This window comes from Mobula hypostoma, chromosome 3, assembly GCF_963921235.1.
Source record: "Mobula hypostoma chromosome 3, sMobHyp1.1, whole genome shotgun sequence".
NCBI classification, from domain to species: domain Eukaryota; kingdom Metazoa; phylum Chordata; class Chondrichthyes; order Myliobatiformes; family Myliobatidae; genus Mobula; species Mobula hypostoma.
In genome coordinates, this window is record NC_086099.1 from 81,894,378 (window position 1) to 81,907,712 (window position 13,335).

The 13,335-nt window shown below is 39.0% G+C and overlaps 1 protein-coding gene across 3 annotated transcripts in view; it reads left to right on the forward strand.

Moving 5' to 3' along the window:
- Positions 1-13,335, forward strand: part of dhx15 (DEAH (Asp-Glu-Ala-His) box helicase 15) — a 127,696-nt gene that overhangs the window by 32,906 nt on the left and 81,455 nt on the right. For all 3 annotated transcript variants that reach the window (XM_063043361.1, XM_063043359.1, XM_063043360.1), the window contains exons 4-5: positions 10,196-10,355; positions 12,855-13,073. In XM_063043361.1, the coding sequence (XP_062899431.1) occupies positions 10,196-10,355; positions 12,855-13,073 (379 nt within the window). The remainder of the gene's footprint in view (positions 1-10,195; positions 10,356-12,854; positions 13,074-13,335) is intronic.

A 13,335-nucleotide genomic window follows, 5' to 3' on the forward strand; every position in this document is an offset into this window, starting at 1 on the left:
ACTCCTCGCACAGGCACTAGAGCAATGTGTAGTTAAGTGCCTTGCTCAAGGACACAAACACACTGCCACAGCTGAGGCTCGAACTAGCGACCTTCAGATCACTGGACGAATGCCTTAACCACTTGGCCACGTGCCCAACTTTGGAAAAGGGGATGGGAACCAGTGATAGTGTTGAGGTGAGGTAGTTGGTTAACAAACAAAGGCACTCTGTAGTGAGACTTCTAGCAAGGAGAGGCTGATGATAGTGCAAAATTGCAGCCAACAGTATAAGTTGCAATGTAAATGGTGAACAAAATCGAAAAGGGTGATGAATAAGGACTGAAGATGTTGTATTTGAATGCATGCAGCATAAGTTAGATGAACTTGTAGCACCGTTACAGATAGGCACATGTGATGTTGTAGACATCACTGAATCATGGCTGTAAGAAAATTATAGCTGGGAGCTTAACGTCCAAGGACACACAGTGTATCAAAAGGACAGGCAGGTAGGCAGAGGGGGTGTTGTGGCTCTGGTCTAAAAAAAAATCAAATGGTTTGAAAGTGTGATATCGTTATGGATAGAGCTGAGGAACTGCATAGGTAAAAAAACTGAGATTTTATAGAGACCCCCAAACAGTAGTAAAGATGTGGTCTACAAATTACAATAGGAGATAGAAAATGCATGCCAAAAGGGCGGTGTTACAATAGTCATGGGGATTTCAATATGCAGGTAGATTGGGGAAAATCAGGTTGGTGCTGGATCCCAAGGGGGGAAATTTCAAGAATGCCTGTGAGATGGCTTTTTAGGCAGCTCATGGTTAAGCCCAGTAGAAGACCAGATATTCTTGATTGGGTATAGTGCAATGAACCAGAATTGATCAGAGACCTTGGGGGCAAATAATCATAATATGATCAAATTCACCCTGATATTTGAGCAGGAGAAGCTAAAGTCAAATGTGTTAGTATTACAGTGAGTAAAGGGAATTATAGAGGCATGAGACGGGAGTTGGCCAGAATTGATTGGAAAAGAACACTGGCAGGGATGATAGTAGAGCAGCAATGGTGAAAATTTCTGGAAGCAATTCAGAAGGCACAGGATATATTCATCTGAAGAAGAAAGAAATAGTTTAAAGGCAAGATGACACAACCAAAGAGAGGATATATGATAGAGCAAAAATTAGTGGGCTGTTAGAGGATTGGGAAGCTTTTAAAAACCAACAGAAGGCAGCCAAAAAAGTCATTAAGAAGGAAAAATGGAGAATGAAAGTAAGCTAGCCAATAAAATTAAAGAGGTTACCAAAAGTTTCTTCAGATACATGTCTAAAAGAGATCTGAGAGTGGGTATCAGACCACTGGAAAATGATGCTGGAGAGACAGTAATGGGGGACAAGGAAATGGCGGACAAACTGAATAACTATTTTGTATCAGTCTTCACTGTGGAAGACACTAGCAGTATGGTGGAAGTTCCAGAATGTCAGGGGCCAGAAGTGTGTAAAGTTACCATTACTAGGGAGAGAGGTGTTCGGAAACTGAAAGGTCTAAAGGTAGATAAATTACCAGGACCAGATGGTGTACACCAGTGGTCCCCAACCTCTGGGCTGCAGACCGATACGTTGCCGCGAAGAATGCAGTGGTGCAGCGGTAGTCAGAACGCACCCAGCACATCTTTAAGAAAAAAGCCGAAGTAGACAATCTAATTAATTAGGTGCTGCCTGGCCCAGGTCATCTGCTTTTTTTTCTTAAAGATGTGCTGGGTGCGTTCCGACTACTGCTGCACCACTGCATTCTTCACAGCAATGTATCGGTCCGCAGCCCGGAGGTTGGGGACCACTGGTGTACACTGCAAGGTTTGGACAGAGGTGGCTGAAGAGATCGTGGAGGCATAAGTAATGATCATTCAAGAATCACTAGATTCCAGAATAGTTTTAGAAGACTGGAAAATTTCAAATGTGACTCCACTCCTCAAAAAGGGAGAGAGGCAGAAGAAAAGAAATTGTAAGCCAGTTAGTCTGACCACAGTGGTTGGGAATATGTTGGAGTTGATTGTTATGGATGTGGTTCAGGGTTTGGAGGCACATGATAAAATAGGCTGTAGTCAGCATGGTTTCTTCAAGGGAAAATCTTACCTGAAAAGTCTGTTGGAATTCTTTGAAAAAATTATAAGCAGGATAGACAGAGGAGAGTTGGTTGATGTTGTGTACTTGGATTTTCAGAAGGCCTTTTGACAAAGTGCCATGCATGAGGCTGCTTAGCAAGTTAAAAACCCATGGTATTACAGGAAAGATACTGGCATGGATAAAACAGTGGCTGATTAGCAGGAGGCAAAGAGTGGAAATAAAGAGAGCCTTTACTGGTTGGTTGCAGGTGACTAGTTTTGTTTCACAGTGGTCTGTATTGGGACCACTTTATGTTATATGTCAGTGACTTGGATGATGAAATTGATGGCTTTGTTGCAAAGTTTATGGATAATACAAAGATAGGTGGACGGGCTGGTAGTTTTGAGGAAGTATAGAGGGGCTTAGATAGATTAGGAGAATGGGCAAAGAAGTGGCAGATGGAATACAGTGTTGGAAAGTGTATGGTCATGGACTTTGGTAGAAGTAAAAAGGTAGACCATTTTCTAAATGGGGAGAAAATACTAAAAGCTGGGGTGCAAAGGGACTTCTAATTTGGGCAGGACTCCCTAAAGGTAGAATCTGTGGTGAGGAGGGCAAATGCACTGTTAGTGTTCATTTCAAGAGGACTAGAATATAAAAGCAGGGAGGTAATGTTGAGACTTTATAATGCACTGGTGAGGCCTTACTTGGAGTTTTGTGAGCAGTTTTGAGCCCCTTATCTTAGAAAGGATGTGCTGAAACAGGAGAGGGTTCAAAAGAGGTTCTATAAAATGATTCCAGGATTGAATGGCTTGTCATATGAAGAGTGTTTGATGGCTCTGGACCTGCATTCACTGGAATTCAGAAGAATGAATTGAAAAATATCGAATAGTGAAAGGCCTTGATAAGAGTGGATGTGGAGAGGAGGATCTTTCCTATGGTGGGAGAGTTTAGGACCAGAGGACATGGCCTCAGAATAGAGGGGTGTCCTTTTAAAATGGAGATGAGGAATTTCTTTAGCCAGAGTGGTCAATCTGTAGAATTAGCTGCTGCAGGCAGTGTGGAAGGCAAGTCTTTATGAATATTTAAAGCAGAGGTTGATAGATTCTTGGTTCGTCAGGGCATGAAGGGATATGGGGAGAAGGTCAGAGATTGGGGCAAAGAGGAAAATTGGGCCAGTCGTGCTGAAATGGAGGAGCAGACGATGGGCTGAATGGTCTAATTCTGCTCCCACATCTTACGGTCTAGTAACTAGAGAGCCCCATTCAGGAGAGGGCAAAGCTCAGCCTGCTGTTCGGTAATATGGTGGGGCAAATGATTGCAGTGACAGTGGGAGAGTACTTTGGAACTTAGTGACCATAGTTCTGTTAGTTTTCAAATAGTTAAGTAAAGTATATAATTAGTTCACAGGTTAAAGTCTTTAATTGGGACAAGTTTAATTTTGATGATGAGCTTGCAAAGAATGAGATGTTGAGAGCCCATGTTCTGCATGTTTCTGTTAAAGTAATGGACAAGGCTGTTAGGAGTTGGGAACCCTGGATGATAATGGATATTGTGGCACTGGACATGAAAAAGGAGTCATTGTGGGTCACATGCAGACAGGTGGAATCAAGTAAATTCTTTTGAGAATAAGAAGGACAAAAAGGGTGGCATGAGATAACTAGCAGCGAAGACTTCGGAAAATCCAAAGTTATTTTAAAGTAAGAGGAGTAACTAGAGAGAGAATAAAGGCCCCTAGAAGACCTATGTGTGGAGCTGCTGGAGATGGGCAAGGTTCTTAATGAATATTTCTCAGGTTTTACTGTGGAGAAAGACGTAAACTTCAGAACTAGAAAAAAGTAAATGGGGAGGTCTCTGGAATAGACCATATTACAGTGGTGGAGGTGCTGGATATTTTGACAGGTATGAAGGCAGATATCTACACAACCTGACCCAAGAACACTGAGTGGCTAGAGAAAAAACTTTAGGATCCCAGGCTGACATATTTGCAGTTTTTTTTAGTCATAGATGAGGTGCTGTTAGACAGGAAGTTAGTGAATGTTGTACCTTTTATTTCAGAAGGATGCAAACAAAGGAAAAGCCTGGGAACTATAGGCGAGTAGCATTAACATTTGTGGTAGGCAAGTTGCTGGAAATGATTCTGAGGAAATAAAATAAGTATGCATTAGCAAGTATGGATTGGTTAAGAGTCGGCAACATGGCTTTGTGCATTGGAGATAATGTCCAACGAAGTGATTTAGTGTTTTTTTTTGATGAGGTGATCAAGACAGTTGATGAGGCTTTTGAAGTTGCATGTGGCAGGCTAAAAGGTAGGTCTTTCACAGTGAACAGCAAAACCCTGGAGAATATTGTAGTATAGAGGGACGGATTACAAATACGATTCCCTGCAACTGGAGTCACAAGTAGGCAAAGTGGTGAAGAAGGCTTTTGGCATACTGGCTTTCATAAGTCAGAGCACTGTGTATAAAAAAGTTGGGAAGTCATGGTACAGTTGCGTAGGAGGCTGCTGAGGTTACATTTGGAGTGTTGTGTTCATCCTTGGTCATCCTGCTATAGGAGAGATGTTCTTAAGCTAGAATGAGTGCAGTAAAGATTTACATGGATGTTGCCAGGGACTAAGTTACAGGGAGAGGTTGAGCAAGGTAAGTCTTAATTCCTTAGAGAATAGAAGACTAAGATGTGATGTTATAGAGGTTTATAAAGTCATGAGGGGCTTGGATAGGGTGAATCCATTGTCCTGTTCCTGAATTGGGGAATCAAGAACTAGAGGGCAGAGGTTTAAAATGAGAGGGAAAAATTTTATGGAAACTTCATGTGCAGCATAAAGTGCCACAGGAAGTGATTGGTGTTTACAGTTTTGGACAGCTATCTGGAGATGTTCAGAAAGTTAAGGGCTAGATACTGGCAAATGGGACTAGCTTGAATGGGATATCTTGGTCAGCATGGACCAGTTGAACAAAAGCAAGCGTTTCCAAGACGCATAACACTGAATTTGTTGTCTGAAGCTCTGAGTTATAAATTTTTCCTTTTTGCTGGAAAAATTGTACATCAGCGTTCGAGAAAATAGAGGAAATACGGCAAATACAAACCAGTGTGTAATAATTTTAAATTTGGTATGGTGTGCCTGAAAACAAAAAGTTTGGTTGATCAAGAGTTCTGGCATGGATTTATGAAGGGCTAATCATGCCTATTAAAGTTAATCTTTTCAAGTTTACTGAACTCAGGATTGTCTGTAGATGGAATTTGTATCTGGACTTTCATAATGAAAGGGCTTATCAAAGTTTTTCAAGTTCCATTAACTTCAGTTTTTTGATGAAGCAACAAAGAAGTCGTGACATTGATCCTTGTTGATAAAGCCTCTAAGATGAATTTAATGTTTGTGAAATTGAAGACAAATCCTTAGATTGTATGAGGCATTGGCTGTGTTAATGTGATAATAGTCATACCTTCAGCATTACCAAATGGCCATGGATATTTGAAAAGAACTGTGACAAAAGTTCTCGATTATATTTAAACTACTTGTTGGAAGCCTTCTAAAGTTGTCATAATCCATTCTGAGTCTAGCCAGCCTTTCCAGTACATTCTTTTCATCTGTTTTCAGCCCATTCATTATCTCTACTGTTTGCTTTGACCAAATTTTTGTCAACAGCATCTTCAGTTAAGATGTAAAGTATTTAAATCACCTTTTTATTCCCTCCTACCTCCCCCCACCCATCAAAGCTGCCTATCCCTATCTGTTATTATCTGCATTCTATTTACATGTTGATTGAAGATTCATCTTGTGTTAACTGCCATGCCAGTCTCCTATTCATTCTTCGAACTTCATTTTCCTGTTTTATTGTCATCTCAATTTCTTCTATTCAGCCTAGTTCCTGATTGAAATGCCTGATATATATTATAAAGCCTTTTGTTTCCTCACATTCTCATCATCCATGTACAGATGGCTTTGTTTCCCTTTTGTGAACATGTTCTTAGATGTATCTGAAAAATATTTGACTTTGGTTTTTCCTCAATGTTCTTTGCTTGCAATTCACTCTGCACACATCTCATACAAATTATGCTTTGGATTGTTTTTCTACATTTCTGATACAATAATCATACTCGGTCAGTGTTTGCGAACTTCATTCCAGGTCCTGCAGTGCCTCTTTCCTAGTTGCACATGGATACACTGGTGAGAATTTGAACCAGTGTGAACATTGCCAGTACAAAGGTCATAGCCTCTCTTGCTGTTTCTCAGTTCTGACTAAACCATTTCACATCTTGCCCCTTCATAGGTATCCTGTGTTCCAACACTGCTGTATCTGACCTAATTTAATACTGCCATTCCACCTCCCTTTTCTAGCTTTTGAACCCATGAATATTAAGTGATGAGTTCACACAATTTTTGAGCCACACTTAAGTTATTGTATTATATATTTTGACATGACTTAATACGAATTGCTTACCATCCATGTTCATTTTATCCACCTAGGTGCGTGCATTCTAAATCTGCTTTTTTATTCTTCATCTGTTAAGCAATCTAGTACTATCTGCATTGGTACTTTGGACCTCTTCTGTGAAAATCAATTGATGATGCTAGGTCAGTTACTAATGTTCAAATTGAAATTGGTTAACAAAAATATCAAGGGATAAGAAAGAAATAGTGGGTATGTGAGAAGTAGTGATGAGAGATGGCTTGATCTCATTCAGTGGCAGAATCACAGGTTCTATGGTGACATGTGCAATCAAGTGCTGAAGTTTTTATTTTTCTGTTTTGACTACTGCTGTGGTGTTGGCCTGTTGCGATCTCTCTACATAGATTGAGTTGAACTGTTGTTGAATTCTGCTTCATGGCATTGTGTCAACCACACCACTATCGATCAAGGGTTGAATGGCTGACTAATTAAATTTGTCCTGTTTTCCATAATCAATAGTTTGTTGGAAAACTTTTCACAAGATTTGATAGAGCCAGCATCATAGCTATATTAGTGGAATGGCTTGGCTATAGGTGTGCCCAAGAAGTAGACACAAGATGGGGTGTTGCTCAAAGTTTTTTCTCCATTGTCCACTCTTCATTCTGCTTACAGCTTTTTATTGCAGGTTTATTAACTGAATTTGCTCTTTTCTATCAGTGTGTGATTGAGCACAGTAGCAAGTAGTTAAATTGCTGTATGTCATTGCTTCACAGCGTATGCAAGAACGTTTTAGAACATATCAACATTGTATTGTTGATTAGCTATGTAACCCCCAGGTTCGGTGGGCTGCGTTAGTCTAGGGGAAGGCACTTTGCGGCCCGCCAAACTTGTGAAATTTCGTTTCTGTCGCTGCTACGTGATGTTTTCCCCTGTTACAAATCAGTACCACAAAATAACAAACAGTACACCATATGCAATTAAATGATTTAGCTTTATAATTCTTAATTTGACTAGAGGGTTAGTAAAGGACAAAAAAAAGAAAAGGGCCCATTTTAATGAAACAGTCTAATGCGCACGTTGGAGCTCACAACTTTCCTGTCTGTTCGTTTTCCATTGATTTCCCCTGGGCATCGTTGACTCCTGACCCCATTCCACATCAACTCAGTCCTGCAGTCTACGACCTCTCCGTTCTGGCATCTTCTGCCAAACAAAAGCCCGTGAATCCCTTGCTCTCAGGCACACAAGAAAGAAAACCACTCCCCTCACTGGCACATTCCAAAGCCCTATCTCTAGTCATAGCCTAAACACACTGCTGCTACAGAGAAACCATTATATTAGCAGTGAAATCTTTCCCAGGACATTACAGCTACATAACTAATAAGATGTTTTTAAATAATTTAAACAATATCTTATCAATGTTAACAGCAGTACTTCACAGAAGTGCCATTGGAGGATCATCGCACTGTTAGTAAAATTTGGAGTATGCTCTCAAAATAATACATGAACAATTGACAGATCTTTCAAAAGAAAATATAAATTTTGTCTTGCAGTAGGTCATTAAGAAATCTGAGACAAAAGTAGGTACTCATGTTAAGTTTCTTGGTCTGCACATAGCAGAGTCAGTAATCTATATTTTACATGCAGCATAAGTAGTAAAGTATTAAAATAGCAATATTGTAAATGTCATTTTAAAAACTTACTGGAAAAAGTATACATATTTTTTTTGGATTGACCAGATGTAATGTGTGACCAATGAATTAATTGGTGCTGCAGCTTCAACTTGCAATTAATGGGTATGATTGCTAACTTTGCTGATGGCACAGAGGTAGATAGAAAATTAAGTTCATATGGTCTAGTGCAGCTTTAAGTAGATAACCTGTGAAATTAACGGGTAAAAATCAGGCAAATGTGATTGCCTAAAATGGCCTGGAAAATGAGAGTATTTTATCTAACAGGTGAGAGATTGTAGAGTCCCTCGCTTTGGGAGCCTTGGTATAAAAGGCTAGTGTGTAGGTATACCAAATAATTGGGAAAGCTAGCAGAATGTTATCGCTTACTGTTCAGTAAATTGAACACAAATGGAAGTTGTCCTTCAGTTATTTAGGACATTGGTGAAATCGTCTCTGCACCACAGTGTATAGAACTAGTCTAAACAAAAAGTTGCTTATATATTGGAAGCAAATAATAGGTTTTGTGAGGAAAGATGCACAGAAAGATCAGCTTGAGTTTGAAAGAATAAGAAGGCTTGGTGGATATGGAGAGATTTCTTGTTGAAGAACTTAGAACTAAGGGTCGCTGTTTAAGCAGAAAGGGTGGCCTGTTTACAGCAGAGATGAAGTTTCCACCTCTGATTCATGACTATTTTGAACTATTTTTCTCAGACTGGAGGAAAAAATTCTTTAGAGGCAGAGGGAGATGCATCATATTGAAATGAATGAATGGCTAACATGGATGAATATGAATTAAGATCAGAATCGAATCAGCCATGATGCTTGATTGCAAGCCATGATGCTCGACTGCAGAACAAGTTTATGGGGCCAATATCCCTGCTTTTTTGTCTGCCAGTGTGAAGAGAACTGAACAGATTCTTCCAGCAACAGATAGAGTATAGCTATATAAATATCCTGTAGCATGGATGGAATTATAAAGTATCTCTGGGAGGAACCTAAGTTATAAAATTTGCCAAAATTGTAAAAGTGGAAGAATCACAGATGTGAGCTTCTGAATTCTTAATGTGCTGTCAAAGAGGTAATGTGTATATGTAGTTGTAAATAAGTGCTTTGTTGGAAGAAATAGTTCCATGACATTCATGAGCAAAATATCATTAACATTGTGTTTCTAAGAGAACCATCAGCAGATGTGTTGAAATTAAAGGAGAAATGTTTCCAAGACCTTTTGGACTTGGGCCTGAAGTTAAGTTTAGTATTTTTTTTGTTCCTTTGAACTGCGACTTAAGTTAGCATAAATACTTTTGTATATAGGGAAAACTTGAATTCTGTAGCTTAACTATTAAAGGATCATGATGAGAAAGTTTTGGTGATTGGGATATCATGTGTGTACCTTTTTAAATAATGTCTTAAGTTGCTGAATGCAAGTTCTTATATTTTAGTGGTCACTTTATTACATATCTCATGTACCTAACAAGGTGTAGGTGATCTGCTGCTCTTGTTCATCCACTTCAAGGTTAGTGTTGCGCGTTCTGAGATGCTCTTCTGCATACCACTGTTGTAATGCATGGTTATTTGAGTTGCTATTGCATTCCTGTCAGCTTGACCTAGTCTGCCCACACTCATTAATAAGGCATTTTCACACACAGCACTACTGCTCACTGGATGTTTTTTGTTTCTCATACCATTTAATGTAAACTCTAGATGCTGTTGTGTGTGAAAATCCCAGGAGATAAGCAGTTTCTGAGATACTTAAACTACCCTGTCTGGCACCAACAATCATTCCACGATTAAGGTAACAAAGAATGGGGGAAGAAATGTGATCTTACATTTGGTCTGAATAACAACTGAATGTCTTGACCTTGTTTTTTGCATTAAGTAGCTGCCATGTGATTGGCTGATGAGATATTTGTGTTAACGAGCAGGTGTACCTAATAAAGTGGCCACTGAGTGAAGTTTGGGATCATTCACCACTTGACAATACTTGGTTGTTTCTATTTTTGTATGAGCTGGCATTTACACATGTAACAACAGCTTTATCTTATGAAATTGTTAATAGGTACATGACTGATGGTATGTTGCTTCGAGAAGCTATGAATGACCCTCTACTAGAGAGATATGGAGTCATCATACTTGACGAGGCTCATGAGCGTACATTAGCAACGGACATTCTTATGGGTGTATTGAAAGAAGTTGTGAAGCAGAGATCAGATTTGAAGGTAAGGATTTTCTGGGGTGGGGCTAGAGGTTGGTGGTGGTCATGATGAATGATTAGACGACTAATTTTCTGTCAATTTTAACAGGAATGTTATAGCCTGAAGGACTTGCTTATCGTTTGTAATCGTAGGACAAGCCAGAATGCTCCCTGTAAATTGCTAATTTGATCGCAAGTGCCCATTGTAAGGAAAAACAATTACAGTTGCATTTTGTGATTAGGATTGATGTGTATTGATCATTAGGTTATTGCTTTCCTTTCTGTATTGGGATAAATGTTAGCTAGGACAGACCAAGAACCACTGCATTTTGAACTGTACGAGGGGTGATTGATAAATTTGTGGCCTAAGGTAGAAGGAGTCAATTTTAGAAAACCTAGCACATTTATTTTTCGACATAGTCCCCTCCTACATTTACACACTTAGTCCAGCAGCCGTGGAGCATACAGATCTTAGACCTCCAGAAAGTGCCCACAGCAGAGGTGATTGATAAGTTCATGGCCTAAGGTAGAAGGAGATGAATTATACAGCTCTTGTTACATGCAGGTCAACTCTTTGAGTGATTATGCAGAAAGTTTGAAGTTAATAACTCATCTCCTTCTACCTTAGGCCACAAACTTATCACCCCTGATGAGTTATTAACCTCAAACTTTCTGCATAATCACTCGAAAGAGTTGACCTGCATGTGCATGTAATGAGAGCTGTATAACTCATCTCCTTCTACCTTGGGCCACGAACTTATCAATCACCCATCTGTGGACACTTTCTCGAGGTCCAAGATCTGTATGCTCCACGACCTCTGGACTAAGTATGTAAATATAGGAGGGGACTATGTTGAAAAATAAATGTGCTAGGTTTTCTAAAATTGACGCCTGCCTTAGGCCACGAACTTATCAATCACCCCTCATATCAGAATATTTTTGGTGCACTTAAGGGGACACAGAATGCCTGATTTAATATCTCATATGAAATACAGCACTTATGAGAGTACCGCTCCTCCTTTGTACTGCATTATACTGTCAGCCTACATCACCAACTGAAGTCTTTTGAATGTGGCTAGCCTCTATGGCCTTCTGACTTGAAGACAAGAGTGCTACCATGGCTACCTTCTGCTTTGGTTAAGAATTTGCCTGAAGCAAAATCATCTGTTTGGCATACAAATCTCTGCAATGAAACAAACTTGGCCTTTGCTCTTACAGGCATATGTACCAGAAAACTAGTCTTTAGACTGTAAGTGTTTATTTCACTTTACTGAACCAAGAATTTAAACTTCATATACCAAGATGCCTTAAGTGTAGATGGGCCAAAAAATAATACTGGATTAAATTCATTTATCCTTAGAATAACCAACTGCATCCTAAAAAGCTGTGGGTGGGACCAGCTAGACTCCTATTGGAAAACTTAGCTGTGACTTCATCCCATAGTTGCAGGAAATGTGAAATCATGATGGTGTTCTTTAAATAGTTTTGTCTCACCCCCGCCCCCCAGTATCAGCTCATGCATTCTAATAATAGTGACAATAGTAGAATTCAAACAAGTGAACCTTTGCAGTCTGTTGTGTACTATAGGTAAACCTTGACTTGAATGAGCAATATGTCCCTTTTTCAAGATGGAAGCTCATTTGCTGTTGCCTCTAATTTTGGGGAATAATAAACATGTTAGGCTCCTTTAATTTGAAAGGAGGAAATAGTTTTGCTTTGCATGTGGGGTATTGTTTTTAAAACCAAATCCCTAGACTGTCAATATGATTGATTTCAGTCAGGAAAACCGTAACAACACAGAAAATAACAATTGTTTTGGAATAAGGAGAGAAAATAGTCTGAGTTTTTCACGTTAGCATGTTGTTCTTTCAGCTCTCTGTATATAGTTTGATGTTGAGTAAACTAGGCATTAAAATTCCTTGCTGTAGATTATTTGGAAAGGATCTGTATCACCAAAATGAAAGCTTTGGGGGGTGGGGGGGGGGAGAATGGATTTGACAAGGAATAAATGTAACTAACGAAAACAAGTTCACAAAACCAGATCCAAAAATGTGGAAGAAAAGTCAAAGTCAAAATAACCTGCAACTGTGAATCTGACCAACAGATCTGTGTGCAAACAGCATTGTTGTTACCTACTTTATTGGCAAATCATAAATGAATTATTTAAGGGAATGGGCATCACTTCAATAAGTTTTACAGTTCACGTTCATAGCTTCAATCTACATTTAATTAGAATCCCTTGGCTGCAGGAAGAATAGTAGAACAAATAGTCATTTGGCTTATAGATTAAATGTAGATATGGCATGCAAGCTTACACATTTGATGTATAGTTGCATCATGCTTCACACAGATTTGAAACTCATACTTGTGAAGATTTTAGTTTTGTACAGCAATGTTTGCAATTAGAATATGGTAATACATATATTTGATGGAATATATGCTTTTTCAGAGAGAGTCTGAGATTTACTTTTGTGGGTTTAGCTCTTGATGTGGATTGAGACGCAAGTGCATCTTTTTTTTCCAGATTATCATCATGAGTGCTACACTTGATGCAGGCAAGTTTCAGGTCTATTTTGATAGTTGTCCACTGCTTACCATTCCTGGACGTACACATCCTGTAGAAATATTCTATACTCCTGAACCAGAAAGAGATTATCTGGAGTCAGCCATTCGAACAGTTATTCAGATACATATGTGTGAAGAAGAAGAGGGAGACGTTCTTCTTTTCCTCACAGGTCAAGAGGTAAGAGTCTCAGCTTTATTTTTATAAACTCAGAATTGAATTCTATTATTAAGTACAGCTGTATTTGCTTAATTTATTATTTAAATCAAGAACCTAAAATTTAACATCTTATTAAAGCCATTGAGCAAGAGAAGTATGACTTAATATTTCTTCTTTATTCATTCAGTGAATTGTTTAGTTATAAAATGTTCATGCTAAGAAGTAAATTTGACGTGATTAAACTATATCTGATAGGGTATGTACTGTTTGAAGATTCATTTCT